Below are 15,414 nucleotides of genomic sequence, written 5' to 3' on the forward strand. Positions count from 1 at the left end.
TTCTGTCTCCTCTTTTCCCTTGAGAGCTAGAACAGCCATCAGCAGCTGCTGCTGGGAACCCAAACAATTAGGTTGATGAAGGAGGGGCTGCTGGCTGCTGGCAGGGCCTGGTGGAGGAAAGAACCCTGAGAACCTTTCCCCACGGTCCATGCTCCCTGCTCCTGGTCAGCCAGCGTCCTGAGGTCAGAGCCACAGGTCACACTCTTGTGAGCTGTGCTCAGACCCCTCCTCTCAGACTCTTTCCCTCTCCCTGCCTGCTTGTCTCTCTTACACAAACATGCAGTTTCAAGTAAGTAACCCTATCCAGGAAGGTGGCTCAGACAAAGAAAGAAGTGTTTGGAGATCTAAGTTCGAATTAACTTTGCCCTGGGGGCTAAAGTGCAGAGCCCCTCAGATGCATGAAATTTGCTCAGAACTAATTAGACAAAGCAGATACTAGCAACATTCCTCCCCTTCTCCTGTGTTTTACAGTGAAGACATCCGAGAGAAAAAGTTAGGGGCACATAATGAGAGTAAATACGGTAATCCGGTCACTTGCAAGTTCAAGCACTGGACTTGGGACTTAGTAGTGCCAGATGGGGGGCACTTACAGCCTCCCTCTGACCTGGACTGAAATGTGGGTGACAGACAAGATTGGCTCAGATCCTGGGAAATAATAACCTATGACTACAGCACAGGGAAGAGGAAGCACTGCCCTGACAAGAGAGGCAGCCTCTCGCCCAAGTGAAGTGTTTGTTCACTCCTGTGAAAAGCAAAAGATTAAGCTAATGCTCCAGTCTTTAACAAGGCAACTACTTCAGGGATATTGATGTTTTGATTGATCCTTTATTCCTGATTGTTCAAAGTGGACCTCAAAGGAGAAGTCACAGCAAAGAAGTTACCACCTAACAGGTATAGTTTTTCTTTCTCTTTTGCTGCTGCCCCCAGTTCCATGTGAAAGAAGTGTGGGAACACAAATGTATCTTAAGTTTGAGGTCAACATCGCTGTGGGATGTGTATGTGTTGGCCTTGCTGCTCTCCATATTTCTGGGGCGGAAAAAATCATGAAGGGAATCACTTAATACTGAGTCTCATTCATAATGCTTCCTGATCCTGCACTTGCCTCCTAGAGAAATAATCACAGTGGAAACCTCAACCGTAATGAGCCACCATGAGTCATACATACACTCAGCCCACTCTCTGTGGCAGTTGGAGCCTCCTGACCCAGAAGATACCACGGTTGGGGACTGTGGGAGCTAGACAGTAGGAGCATCCCAGCCCTGGTTCCGCTCAGCCTGCTGAATTAGCGTTGGCGGACCCTGGGACCACAGCTGAGACAAAGCAGCGTGACAGTAACAGGGCCTCAAGTCCTCAGTGAGGGGTCCCTCCTAGGCCTGCCACACACTGCACAGCCCTGGGGCTGCACTGGCTTTGCCCCAGTGAGTTTTCTGTCTCCACTTGCCAGGTGAGGCACCTTGTCCCATAGAACCGAGCCTCTCCTACAGGTGTCAGCACCACCAAGCCCTCCTCCCCACCTCACAGCCCAGCCTGGCTGAGCCTATGGCCAGAGACTTTGCTTTAAGGCAACTCCATATCTGGGGATGGTCAGGAGTCACCTCTGAGGCCACTGAACCTTGACTCAGTGAGTCACGTGTGGCAGGCACTATCCCCGCCATCTCATGGATGGCTGTGCGACTCTGCTGCTGGGAAGGCCGATGGTCACCACCGAGATGGCCAAGGTAAATGGATTATCTCCACTGGGATGGGTGTTTGGTCTCTAAAGATACGGCCAGAGTCTAAAATATTCTAAGCAAGGCCCCAGAGGCTACAGCTTATTTAATTAGTTGGTTAATACAAAAGATTATTTTCCCATACAACAAAAGCACTTATTCAAAATACATTTTAGTTATATAATAAACTTAGTCTAAACAAGGGGTTCGCAAACTACGGCTCAGAAGCCAGATGTGAGCCATTTGGGGTTCTTTTTTTTAATCATCTTTATTGGAGTATAACTGCTGTACGATGGTGTGTTAGTTTCTGCTGTTTAACACAGTGAATCAGCTATATGTACACATATATCCCCATATCCTCTCCCTCTTGCGTCTCCCTCCTACCCTCCCTATCCCACCCGTCTAGGTGTTCACAAAGCACCAAGTTGATCTCCCTGTGCTATGCGGCTGCTTCCCACTAGCTATTTTATGTTTGGTAGTGTATATATGTCCATGCCACTCTCTCACTTTGTCACAGCTTACCCTTCCCCTTCCCATATCCTCAAGTACATTCTCTAATAGGTCTGTGTCTTTATTCCCATCTTACCCCTAGGTTCTTCATGACATTTTTTTGTTTTTTTCTTAGATTCCATATATATGTGTTAGCATACGGTATTTGTCTTTCTCTTTCTGACTTACTTCACTCTGTATGACAGACTCTAGGTCCATCCACCTCACTACAAATAACTCAATTTCGTTTCTTTTTATGGCTGAGTAATATTCCATTGTATATATGTGCCACATCTTCTTTATCCGTTCATCCGATTATGGACACTTAGGTTGCTTCCATCTCCTGGCTATTGTAAACAGAGCTGCAATGAACATTTTGGTACGTGACTCTTTTTGAATTATGGTTTTCTCAGGGTATATGCCCAGTAGTGGGATTGCTGGGTTATATGGTAGTTCTATTTGTACTTTTTTAAGGAACCTCCATACTGTTCTCCATAGTGGCTGTACCAATTCACATTCCCACCAGCAGTGCAAGAGTGTTCCCTTTTCTCCACACCCTCTCCAGCATTTACTGTTTCTAGATTTTTTGATGATGGCCATTCTGACCAGTGTGAGATGATATCTCATTGTAGTTTTGATTTGCATTTCTCTAATAATTAATGATGTTGAGCATTCTTTCATGTGTTTGTTGGCAGTCTGTATATCATCGTATCTCTTTCTCTGAATAAACACAGGAAAGCCTTTTAAGAACTCTGGTAATTAGATGGAGCCCACCTGGGTAACTCTGGGTAACTAATTCCCTGTCTCAAGGTCTGCAACCTCAATCACAGCTGCAAAGACCCTTTTGCCAATATAAGGAAACATATTCACATGTTCCGGGGATTAGGATATGGATGTCTTTGGGGGCCATTATTCTGTCTCCCACAAGGAGACAATCAAGATATCACAGAGGAGTGTCGGGAAGTTAATTAATTAAAATAGTAGGCTATTTTTATGGATTTCATGATGTCTGCTACTTGTCCTTTTTAGTATTTGTTATTTATTGCGATTTCACTTCTCATTCTTTCTCACATAGAGAGAAAATACATATTCTCTTTGGTACCTAATTATGTATTTTCAACTTTGTACTCTTTTTTGTAAAGAAGACTCCTCCAATTGTATATGCCTCAGACCCCACATGAGCCGACATAAGACGACACATGGGCACCTCTACTCACCCATTGACTCAACTGAGAACTTGATGAAATCTCTCCCACTGCCAGCTGGGGAGAGTCTACTGCTGGCCGGGGTGGGTGACCCGTGGGCTCACAGGCCAGCAGGGGAGCCAGGGAGTGCTAAGTGGAGCTGACTGGTGTCTCACAGTGACCCTCCTTTTGTCTGGGCCCTGGAGAGTCACTTTCCCAGCAAATGCAGCACATGGACATGACCTTAGGGCTGCCCAGAATGACATCTCTGCTAAATTTCAAAACTTAACAGGCAGCACCTTGGACCTCTCACTGGGCATCTTCTTTCTTGTACCTAAAGCCAACCAATTCCCATGTCAATACCTGATTTCTGGCCCGTTGGCCTGGATGTAGCCACAGCACCATTCCGGTGGTCTCTAAATACCTGACTCCAAAGGTTACTAGTTGATGGCTTTCCATCCTCCTATTTCCACCCCCAGGCAAAGTCTTCCCGTCACCTTCCTTCTATGCCTTCCCTTCCACACGTTCCTTCTGTAGTAGACGAGTGTGCATGTCACACATTTTTCTGATGTTTTCTAGTTTGGAGTCGAGATCAGCCACCTATCCCGTATCATTCATGCTGAGGGTGCTGCATCTCACAGCCTAATCCCCTGAGCAACAGGAAATCCCGGGTCCTGAAGCAGGGTCTCATTCAGCCTAGTTTAGGAACCTGAAATTGCTGAGTCCGCTCGCAGCACCAGGCTCCCTTTGTGAGCCTCCTGTAACCTGTCATCCTTCTCTGTTGCTCCCAGCTCACCCCTGGGTTCCATCTAGTTCCCATCCTTGAGGATGCCTCTGCAGTCCTTTCTTTGCTCCCTTTTCACCCATGAAAGTAGCACCCTGTGCTACTCTCCTTTCTCCCCTCCCTCCCCACTCCGTTCCTCTCCTCTGCTCTCCCCCACCCCGGGGATCCTTGTTCCTTCTACTGCAGAAACAATTCACATTTTCTTTAGAATTTACCCCCTTATCCTCTGGTCTCGGTATGCACCACTCTCCTTCCTTTCTTTCTCCCCAAGTTGGAATCTTCTCCCTGAACAGCACACTCTCCACCCACAGTGGTTCCCTCTGGGCCGACTTCTGAGGGACACGTGCCTCTACAGTTCCTCCTCCACTTCTCTCCCTGCCAGATCAGCCTGTGGATGGACACTGATCAGCTGGTAACATCCCCAGAAAGGCACACTCTCCTCTTCCTTTTCAGGCTGAAGGTCATGTTGGCCTCTTCCAGCAGGTTCCATTTATTTATGAGGAGCCTGAGCACCAGAGAAGTTAGTGAGAGAGTCAAAGGCCAGTGGCAGGGCCTAGGCCCTCTTGACAGTGAAAGCAGGATAGTACCTGCCACATCTCCAGCCCCAGGGAGCAAAATCCAAAGTCCTCTGACCTCCAGGTGACAGTAGGACAGCTGGGCCCTGTTTGGTCACAGTTAGTCATTCCCTTGTGTACCCCCATGTATGTCATTCACGGAAGACCTCCCTTCTCCCTAATTTAATAGGAGACCTGGAACTTTAGCAAATGAAGTTACTGCATTTATTTACATCAGCCTGGTCAGGCCACTGCTGCATGCACCCAGGACTGAGCCTTCAACAATGTCATGATTTCTTAGGCAGCACACACTGTGGAACCATCCTGAATGTGCAGCCACCCCAAAGCTCTCCAAAGGTCCTTTGCCAAAGCTGTTTTTTTTAAAGGGCTTAGTAAAAGGCCCTGGCTGGTGAGAAACAAAAGAAAAAGCTCCAACATAAACAATGAGGAAAATACAAAGGCTAAGAACCACTGAATCTGCAGAAAACAGGCAGCATCAGCCCCAGAAAAACTGCAGGTCCTTTTAGTGGTATGGCCATCTGCTCACATGAGCCTCTGCTTAGAAAGTGAAGGATGTGGAACACAGATGGAGCCTCCCTGGAACTGCTCAAGAGAGCCAGTGGACTGACACATGGTCCTCTGACTGTGAGAGGGAGGACCCGCAGCTCTCCAGAGTGCAGGGCCAGATGCCTCTGGATATGGCTGGAGTGATAGCAAAGTTCCTTGGTCCCTTCTGCTGTAACCAGCATTGAGATGGCAAGAATTGAGGACCTTAGGGAATCACTTTCTGCCCAAGAACAGAGAGCTACCCCAAAGGACTCACATGACATGGAGGGCTCTGTGTGAAATGAACTGCCTAGGAACAAGTCTGCACAGAAACGAAGGAGGTTTAATAAATGGTTTACCCACTCAGAAACGCGTCTTGTGAAGGATGCAGCACAATGTTGAATTAAGAACACAGGTCTTGGGACTTCCCTGGTGGTGCAGTGGTTGAGAATCCACCTGCCAATGCAGGGGACATGGGTTCGAGCCCTGGTCCGGGAAGATCCCACATGCGGCGGAGCAACTAAGCCCGTGCACCACAACTACTGAGCCTGCACTCTAGAGCCCACAAGCCACAACTGCTGAGCCCTCGCACCACAACTACTGAAGCCCGCACACCTAGAGCCCGGGCTCCACAATAAGGGAAGCCACCGCAATGAGAAGCCTGTGTACTGCAATGCAGAGTAGCCCCTGCTCGCCGCAACTAGAGAAAGCCTGCACAGCAACAAAGACCCAATGCAGCCAAATAATAAATTAATTAATTTAAAAAAAAAGAACACAGGTTTTGGAGTCAGACTGACATGGGTTCAAATTCTGGCTCCACCTCCTACTAGCTAAGCCATGTCAACTAATCACTCGCCCACAGAGGGGGTGAGGATGTGTGCACTCTGGGCAGCAAGCCCCAGTCACATACAAACACTGTTTATTAATTTATTCATTCATTTATTGATGGCTCTTCCTTGCTGAGAATTTATCCCATCTTTGGTATTCAGACTAAATACTGGATTTTACAATTAATTATCTTTGCAAAGGCCTCACTGAAGAAGTATTTTACTTTCATGGAATTTAAGAGGCGATCATTTCCACCCTCTGCTGGCTAGATTTCACACATTCCCAAGCAATGAGGAACACGTGCAAACCTCAGAGTAAATACAGCTGGAATGAATTAAAACTGCACAGCTAACTGGTCTTATTAAATTCACATGAAAGAGAGATGTGGCTGGCATATACCAGTCACCTAGTCACTGTCATTTTCCTGCCCACAGGGCATCATTCTGTAAGAAGGGCTGATGTAAGAGTGGAATAGGATCAAGACTGGGGGTGTTGGCTGGCACCCCATCGACCCCAGTCCAGATCGACATCTAACAAAGCTCCAGGCCGTCTGTTTCCATGATCTCTTGCCAAGTAACAAACCTCCCCCAAACTTACTAATTAAACCAACCACCATTTTATTTTCTGTCATGCTCCTGTATGTTGACGGGGCTCTGCCGGGAGTTCTGCGCACACAGCATGTGTAGACACTTAGCTGGACAGAGACACGGGTTAGGCCATAAGACGGTTAAGATCTCTAAAAGGCATCTACCCCCTTGTCTCCCTCCTGGCACAGCTGTGCGGGGACGTGTGGGTGCAGTGCACGCTCACCCCACTATTACGGGCCTCTGAACCTCTCTGTTCCCCTAGGTCCATCAGGAGAATCTGCTTTTCCAAGGGGGAAGCCTTTGTCCAGTGAGGTAGAAAGCTTCCCATAGTCTACCCGGTCCTCTGGCTGCCCCTGACCCCCCAGTCCAGAATGGGGACTGGGGAAGGCAGGGAGCTTCTATACTCCTGGGGACAGGTTTCCTCCGGCTCCCTCTTCCAAGAAGGAGAAATCCTGGAAGAGGCCGCCTCCACAGAAACCTGGGGGCGCCTGGGAGTGAGGGGGAAGAGGGCAGGGTGCGGGAAAGACTGAGGCTCGGCCTGGCGCTGAAGCACCCCAGAAAGCGGCTCTGGTGCAGGCCCTGTTGGAAGCAGTGCCCACCTCCTGCATGAATGTTGCAGGACAGTCTCCTCCCCCGCTCCCCTCCTCCAGCCGGCTCCGGGGCCCCTGGGGAAGCCCAACACCCACCGACAGACGCCTGAACAGCGTCCACCTGTACCCCTCCTGTGGCCCCGACCCAACTCAGAGGCAAAGGCAGGGCCCACAGAGCGTGTGACTAGTGTCTGTGTCGGGAGGGGACTGGAAGCCAGTGCCCCACGCGGCCTACCTCTTGCTCTTTGTCCTCTCGCAGCACAGCCATGAAACGCAACGCCCGGCTCTGGTGCCCTGTCCAGAAGGCACCTACGAGATCATCCGGAAGACTCGGCGGCAGTGCCGGGCCTGCCGCCTGCCGCCTGCGCAAGTTCCTGGAGAGCGGCTGCAGGAAAGACAGTACAAGCCGCGCAGGCGGGCGTCGGCACGTGAGCCCGAGCAGGCTCGGGCCGCAGGTTGTGTGCGGGCGCGTGCGCAGCCGTGGGATGTGTGCGGGCGCGTGCGCAGACGGGCGGGCGTCGGCCTGAGGCCAGCTGCCTCTCCTGGAGGGGTGGAGGGGAGGAGCGCGTCTGCGCTCTCTGCTCTGGGAGGCCCAGGTTCTCTCTGGCCAGGGTCGTGCCCGCCTCTCCCCTCTGTTGCGCTTGTGTGATTCATTTTGTTCCCTTCATAGTTGTTTAAGGCAAATTGGGGGCGCTGAATTGGGGACGGGAAGCTGGAGACACGTGGTGTGCTATGACCCCCCGCCTTCCACCAGCTGCCCAGACCCGGCGTCCTCCGAGGAACTGTGTGCCGCCAGCGACAGGGGGGTTCTCATTTCACCTGTCCAGCTTTGGTATAACTGTGCTCCCAGGGACTCTGAGATTAAAGCGCATGGGGAAAAGGCTGGAAGCTACCAGAGCGTATTTCTCTCCATCAGTCACAGAGGGACCCGAGACCCTGGGCAGACTTTCAGAGGCCAAGTTCCTTGGACATTTGGGCAGAGAGCCTTTCCTGCAGACCAGCAGTCCCTGTCGTCCCCTCCCTGCCAGGATTCCCACAGCTTTGCTCTGCACACACAAGTGGGCCCCAGAAATCCAGGGAAGACCCTAAGGCTACCGGCTACATAGGAAGTGGCTGGAGTCGATATTTCTTGCTAAGCAGTAGTCCCAGCTCTCTGGGGTCTTGGAGTCCCAGAGATCTTGGGGGCCTCTGAGGAGTCTTGTTGGTATCTGATCCACCATAAAAGAATAATCGAGTGCATTTATTGAACAACTATTATGTACCAGGAACTGTACTAGGCATTTCCTGTGCAGTGTCTGATCCTAGCAGCAGTGTGAGGTGAGCACTGTCACTGCAGATTACCAAGAAGGAAACTGAAGGCAAGAGAGGTTAGGGAGCCTGTCAAGGTCACCACTAGAAAGTGGCAAAACCGTCACTCAAGCCGGTGCCTTAAGATCCAGAAGCCTGAGCAATTCCCATCGCTCCACGAAGTTGTCTTGAACCCATCCTTCCCCAAGTGTTTCTTCAGAGGAGCCGAGAGTCCTTGAGAGTCTGGAAAAAGGCAGGTTTCTTGTCACAAGCATGTCCCCATCTGCTGCTGCTGCCCGAGCCCCTGCAGGCACCTGAGGCTGCTTCTGGCTATCCCTGCAGTGATCATGTCTGACACGGCCGTGGAGCAGAAGCGGGCCTTTATCAGGAGGAAGAAGAGAGAACAGATTGGGACTCAGCCCCCTGGAGCCAAGGCTCTGACTGAAGAGCAGCAGACGATGATCAGGGAGTTGATAATCGCTCAGGTGAAAACCTCTGATGGCATCTTCATGCATTTCAAGAATTTCCGGGTATGAGGCTTTAGAGACGGCTCAGCTCCTGCACTAGCTCCTCAGAACCCCAATCTCATTCCCAGCGGTTCTCAAAGAGTGGCCCCTGGACTTGCAGCAGCAGCAGCATCTGGGAACTTGTAAGAAAGGCAAAAATCTCAGATCATCCCCTATCTCCTGAATCAGAAACTTTGAGGTTGGGGGCCCAGCAGTCTGTGCCTTGACAAGACCCCTCAGGTGATTCTGACTCATGCTCAGGTCAGGAACTCTGCTCTCTCCTTTCGCAGCAGGTAGAAATTGAGTCTGTGCCATAAATGGAGTTATGGACAGCTGAGTTGCCCCAGGGTTGCTGGCGTTCAGGGCTTTATGAGGACAGGGGCAGGACCTGCAGGGGGCATGACATTTGTGAACTGGTTTTACTGAACCAATAAACTCCAGTGATCTCAGCAATGGTAGCCGTGTCTGATCCCAGTGCCCTCTTCCGCCTGTGCTCACAGGTATCTCGGTGACCCGTCCAGCTCAGAGAACTGGTAGCCAGTGGCCTCCAAAGTCTGTTTCTTTCCATATTTAGCTCCCAGATCCTTTTCTCTGAGTTTCCTGAGTGCAAGGTCAGGGATGCTTGGGACACACCCCTGACCAGGCAGGGATGTGAGGGACCATGAATTAACAGATCCACCTGATAGGAGAAGACCAAAAAGAAGGAACAAGTGCTGTGTGTGGAGGTGGGGTGTACACTCCTGCCACCGTGCAGCCACTCAGGGTGCAGCTGTGGCTGTGTGTGCCTGTCTGGGGCCTGTGTCAGAACCTGTTTGGGGGAATATATGCCGTCTCTCCTCTCTTCTCTCCCCCTCCCGGCTCATGTCCCAGCTGCCAGAGGTGCTTAGCCGTGCCCACAAGATTTGGAGTCTCTGCAGACTCAGTCAAATGAAGAAGCTGCCAAGTGGTGCAAGATCAGGGAAGATCTACGTTCAGTGAAGGTCTCCCTGCAGCTGCGGGGGGAAGACGGCAGCATCTGGAACTACAAGCCCGCAGCCGACAATAGTGGGAAAGAGATCTCTTCCCCGTTGCCCCACATGGCTGACACGTCAACCTACGTGTTCAAAGGCATCATCAACTTTGCCAAAGTCATTCTCCTATTTCAGGTAGGACACAGTGGTGGGGTGGATGGTGTGGAAAGGAGCAGGAAATGGCCAATAGGTTCAAATGGTCTGGGGTAGATTTCTCTGAATTTGGGGGACGTTGGTGCCAAAAGACCCTCCTTTACCTCTGCCCCCAGGCCACCTGGTCCTGCTGGGGAATGGAGCCCTCGCTGTCTGTATGGCTCATTAGCTTTGTGACTGTGGCCTGCCCTTTAACCTGTGTCTCAGCCTCTTCATCTGCTAGACAGGGGCTAATAATGCCTACCTTGCAGGGCCGTTGTGTGGAATAAGAAAATATCTGGAAGAGCATTCATCACATACACGGGGGACGTTCAGAAAGTAATCCCCCTCCCCATTTCCCCGCAAAGGGGCAGGAATCACAAGTTGACAGTTCCAGAGCAAAGGAAGAGTTGGAAGGAAAAGGAAGGAAGTCCAGAGGGAGAAGAAGGAAAGGGCCAGGAACAGACGCGGGGTCACTGGCAGTCTGCTGCCCAGAGAAGGCTGAGAAGGAGGACAAGGGGCCGGAACGCCCCAGAGCTAGGCGTGAAGGCAGCAACCACTGGGCAACCGGGGTGAATGAGAGACCCTGGACCCTTCTGGTGTGGTGGTAACCACAGCCACACAATATGGAGCCTGTCAGGGCTGGAGATGGCACTGGGCATGTCTTCCCTGGGGTCAGCCACTGGCCTTGCCAGGCCTGGGCATGTGGAGCTGAATCACACATGAGGAGCCCTGATTTCATCCGCAGGCAGAGGGCAGGTTCTCTTCCAGGAGCCCACAGGTTGCCCTGTGGGTGACACGTAGGACTTATTTACTGGGGTGATGGTGGCCACAGGCTGGAGTGGGGTTCAGATGGCAGCACAGTAGGTCAAGGGAGCAGGGAGAAAGGCCCCCTTCCACGCATAGACCTGGCAGATCCCCACCAACATCTCATGACCCAGACCCTACCACCAGGGTGGGAGGCCACTCATTTCTCATGACAACCAGTTTGGGGTACAGCCACCCCAGGCGGCAGGAGTTGCTCTCACCTTCATCCCACAGATAGAAAACCAAGGTTAAGGCACGTGTGCGGGATCGCAGCTAATCAGAGGGGCCAGCTTTGGAAGCAGAGTACAGCCTCCAGAGCCGGTCCCCTGCCCGGTCCTGGGCTGGGAGCTGGGCGGGGCGGGGGGTGAGGGCGGCGGCGGGGACACACGGAAGGAAAAGATCAAGTTCACGGCATCGGTGGCTCAACGCTGTGGATCTAAATGAAGGGACTGAACTCCCGAGGAGACCAAAGCCAGGCAAAGGTCCTCCTGAAGAGCTCCCTCCTGGGTTTTCAGTTGGAATGCCTCCATCAGTGGGGAGATGGGGGCCCCTCTCAGGTTGGGAGGGGTGTCAGTCTAACCGTGAATACTAGAGGCATCCACTGTGGCTGGGCCTGTGCTCAGTGCTACGGGTGGAGCTCAGGGCATCCAGGCTGCCTGGAGAGAAACAGAAGAAACAGCAAATCCAAAACAGACGGCAGGAAGCAAATAGCCCCGCTGCATGGAACTCATGCTGGAGGACTGGCACTTGCAAAAGGACTGCAGTCTGGAAAGACCTCTAGGAGGCACAAGGACAGCTTGGCCCAAAGGACTAGCAGAGTCTACTTAAGTGAAGCTATAGGGGTACTCATTCCAAGTGGGGAAACCGAGGCAGAAAGCAGGAGGCCAGGGACCAGGAGCCAAGGCATCGGCTGGGGGGTCAGTGGCTGTGCAGGGAGCTGGAGGTGATGGGGCTAGGCTGTAAAGGCCTGGACACCAAGCTACATCAGCAGTGGAGAGTCCCTGAAGGTAGCAGGAGACCAGAGGAAGACGGCAGGGAGGAGGAATCTGCTTGCTGGATTGGGACAGGGAGAGATTGGAGGCAGTTTGAAGGCACCTGCAATAATCCGCAGGGGGAGGAGCCTCCCTCTCCTCTTCACCACCCTCCCGCCCTGATTCTGGACTATGGGACGGGGTGATGGCCTGTGGCAGTTTCCTAGGAAGCGGCATCTCTTCCTTATCCTTTGCTGCCAGGGACCTGCTCATCGAGGACCAGATCTCCCTGCTGAAGGCGGCCGCTTTTGAGCTGTGCCAGCTGAGATTCAACACGGTGTTCAATGCAGAGACCAGGACCTGGGAGTGTGGTCAGCTGTCCTACTGCTTGGAAACCCTGCAGGTACCCGAGAGATGCCTGTCTGCCCCGGCAGAGGGTGGGAAACAGCCGTGGAGGGAGGAGAGGAGCCACGCCAGGTTACATGGGTCCTGGGATTGCAGGGCATAAGATTGGGCAATGGGAAAAAAGGGAAGTCTGGGTCTTGGTGAGGGAAGTCTGGGTCTTGGGTCAGCTTCCTGAGAAATTTACCCCTCCAGCCTGCACCCACCCTACAGGTGGCTTCCAGCAGCTTCTACTGGAGCCCGTATTGAAATTCCACTACATGCGGAAGAAGCTGGAGCTGCATAAGGAGGAGTATGTGCTGATGCAGGTCATCTCCCTCTTCTCTCCAGGTGATAACCCCACCTGTCCTACCTGGCTTCCCCGTGCCCCTCGCCCACCTCTCCAGGCTTGTTCACACCCCATCAGCTTCAGCTGAGGGAGGCAGCAGCCCCTCCTTTGCCTTCCCCAGGGAAGGTCCCAACTGATGGCCTCGCCCTCCACTCACTGCTCAGCCAGGATGGGGGCTCTGGCTGTTTTCTCCTAGGGTCAGAGGGGTGATACAAAGCCCTCTTAGCGCCCCCCTCACTTCCTTGCCTGGGAATTCCTGGCCCTGGAAAGTGGTTGGCAATTTGTCCCCTCTGGGATGGACCAAGCTTGTCTCGGCCCCCATGGCCTTGCGGGGACCGTACCACCTTCTCCTCCCCACCAGACCGCCCGGGTGTGGGGCAGTGCCGCTTGCTGGACCGGCTGCAGGAGTGGTTCGCTATTACCCTGAAGGCCTACATCAAGTGCAACCGGCCCTGGCCCGCCCACCGGTGAGCAGCAAGTAGAGAGGGTGTGAGGGGGTGTGAGCCCTGCCCCCAGGCCCCCGACTGTTCTGGGTCTCTCTGGGGGCGCAGACCACAGCTGCTCCTGGGGAAGCCTCTAATTATCAGGGCTTTGGGACCCTGCTTTGTGACCTCCACTGAGGCCTCCTGCCCAGTCGACCTAGAACAACTACTGTTTATTGAGAAGAGCCAGCCCTGGTGCCAAGCAGTTTTACATGCATATCACCTTTCATCTTGAAAACAGCCCCATGCAGTGGGTGCCATCATATCCTGTAAAGGACTGGGGGCTCCGGGCGACTGACCCAGGTCCTGCCCCAGGCAGGTGGAGTCTGGAGATGGATCCTTGCGGGCCAAGTCTACAGCCCACACCCTTGAGCACTAACTACCTAACCACCTCCCAGGACAAACAACAGATAACGGGGTAGGAGACTCCTTAGTTAGTTCTGGTCATAACCCGAAGGAGGAAGGCTGCTCAGGGCTTGACCAGATAGAGGCTACCCCCCCTTCACTGGGCCTCAGCAGCCCTGTGACCTGGTGCCATGGTCCCAGGCTGGACGGGGGAAGGCCAGCACTGGGTGTGTTAGTGCGAACATAAAACCTCAAGTCCTTACTTGGCCTCCGCTGCAGCTGGCTTGTGAGCTTGGCCTCCTGGGATGCTGGGGGTGGCCGTGTCTTGCTTTGCTCAGTCCTCCCCTGTACGGAGCCAGGAGGCATCATGGGGAAACTGAGGCATGAGGTGTGTCTCAGACACCAGATCTCAGGCTAGATCCGGGGAGGGACTGCTGCCTGCGGCCCGTGCCTCCACAGCTACTCCACCCCATCCTGACCCCCGTCCATTAGCCACGGCAGTGATGTACCCCTGGAATGACCTATTCACGTGGTGCCTGCAATGCCTGGTTTTCCCACAGACGTCCCTGTGTACAGGGACTCAAGCCCAGAGGAGGAGGTGTGAGTGGGAAGGGCGGGTGCACACCTGCAGGGCCCAGGCTGTTCTGCCCCCTCATCTGTAGGCTGAAAGGGAAGCTTAAGGAATTCAGCCAAGCCTTGTCTCTTGGCTGACCTGTGAGATGAGATGAAAACCTGAGATGAAAACCCTCAAATGTGTTCAATTTCAGAGGGGCCCCAGTGTTGGTGGGTGGGGGCAGGGCGGGCCATACCCCCAACGCTTCCCCTGACTGGCCGGCAGGTTCCTGTTCCTGAAGATCATGGCTATGCTCACCGAGCTCCGCAGCATCAACGTCCAGCACACCCAGAGGCTGCTGCACATCCAGGACATTCACCCCTTCGCTACCCCACTCACGCAGAAGTTGTTCAGCATCACAAATGGCTGAGTGGCCGCCCCACAGCAGTCAGAGCCAGAGCCCTGGGAGCCAGAGCCACCATTCCTAGGGCCACACAGACAGACACTGACAATGCCGGGCAGGTCCTGCCTCTCCAGGGAACTCACAAAGACAGCTGTGAGGGTGGCAGGCTAGCATTCTCCTCAGCCCCCAGCTCAGCCTGGGGAGAGCCAAGCCCTAGAGCCTTACATGAAGAGTATGCTGGCCCCTCGGTCAGGCCTATCGATCGAGAGGCAAGGGCACCCTCCCCTTAGAAAAGGCCCTGGGTCTGGGGATCTAGTATCATGGTGGGAGAGGGGATAGGGGATACGGTGCCCGGAGCTGGGGCATCTGAGGGTCTATGCCCACACCCAAGTTCATTAGCTTCTTGGGTATTTTCACTGCTACGTCTGCTACCCCTGTCTCCCACTCGCCAGCCGTTCCCAACCCACAGCCTCCTGTCCTGAGTTGCTCTGTGGGTTTCAGGCCTGTGTCCACCAGCAGGTGCATTAGCGTCTGAGGGAGTCTTTTAGAGAGGCCAGAAGGCCTGCACCAAATGTCACAAGCTTGTCATTACCTGTCTCTGTGTTTATTCTTCCCTCCTTCTGGGCACCTCATTCTGTGTCTCTGCATCCATTAAAACACATCATTAAGCACCAACAATGTGCAACCTGCTGTGGGGAGTACATGCTGACTGACATGGATCCTGACCTCGAAGGGGTTATACATGTGTGTGACTTGGTGCAGATTTGCTTCACAACCGACCTGGGGCTGGGTGGCTCCTGAGGCTGGAATGCTGAAGGCTCTGTGACGAGGCTGTACTGACGGCACTTAATAAATGTGTTCCTGTTTACACACCTGTTTGCAGAGCTGAAGAGTATGAAGGTGTCTGCTTTGTTTGT

General features: G+C 53.1%; 1 protein-coding gene across 1 annotated transcript; it reads left to right on the forward strand.

The window, feature by feature from the left end:
• Positions 1-7,540: 7,540 nt before the first annotated feature.
• Positions 7,541-14,524, forward strand: NR1I2 (nuclear receptor subfamily 1 group I member 2). The gene is given in 9 exon segments (XM_024769288.1): positions 7,541-7,670; positions 8,901-9,088; positions 9,586-9,616; positions 9,965-10,197; positions 10,199-10,209; positions 12,246-12,379; positions 12,591-12,716; positions 13,076-13,181; positions 14,380-14,524. Coding segments are annotated over 9 exon segments (975 nt in total). The 5' UTR covers positions 7,541-7,669.
• Positions 14,525-15,414: the final 890 nt, after the last annotated feature.

Source organism: Neophocaena asiaeorientalis, unplaced genomic scaffold (genome assembly GCF_003031525.2).
Source record: "Neophocaena asiaeorientalis asiaeorientalis breed wild unplaced genomic scaffold, Neophocaena_asiaeorientalis_V1.1 scaffold671, whole genome shotgun sequence".
In the NCBI taxonomy this organism is placed as follows: domain Eukaryota; kingdom Metazoa; phylum Chordata; class Mammalia; order Artiodactyla; family Phocoenidae; genus Neophocaena; species Neophocaena asiaeorientalis.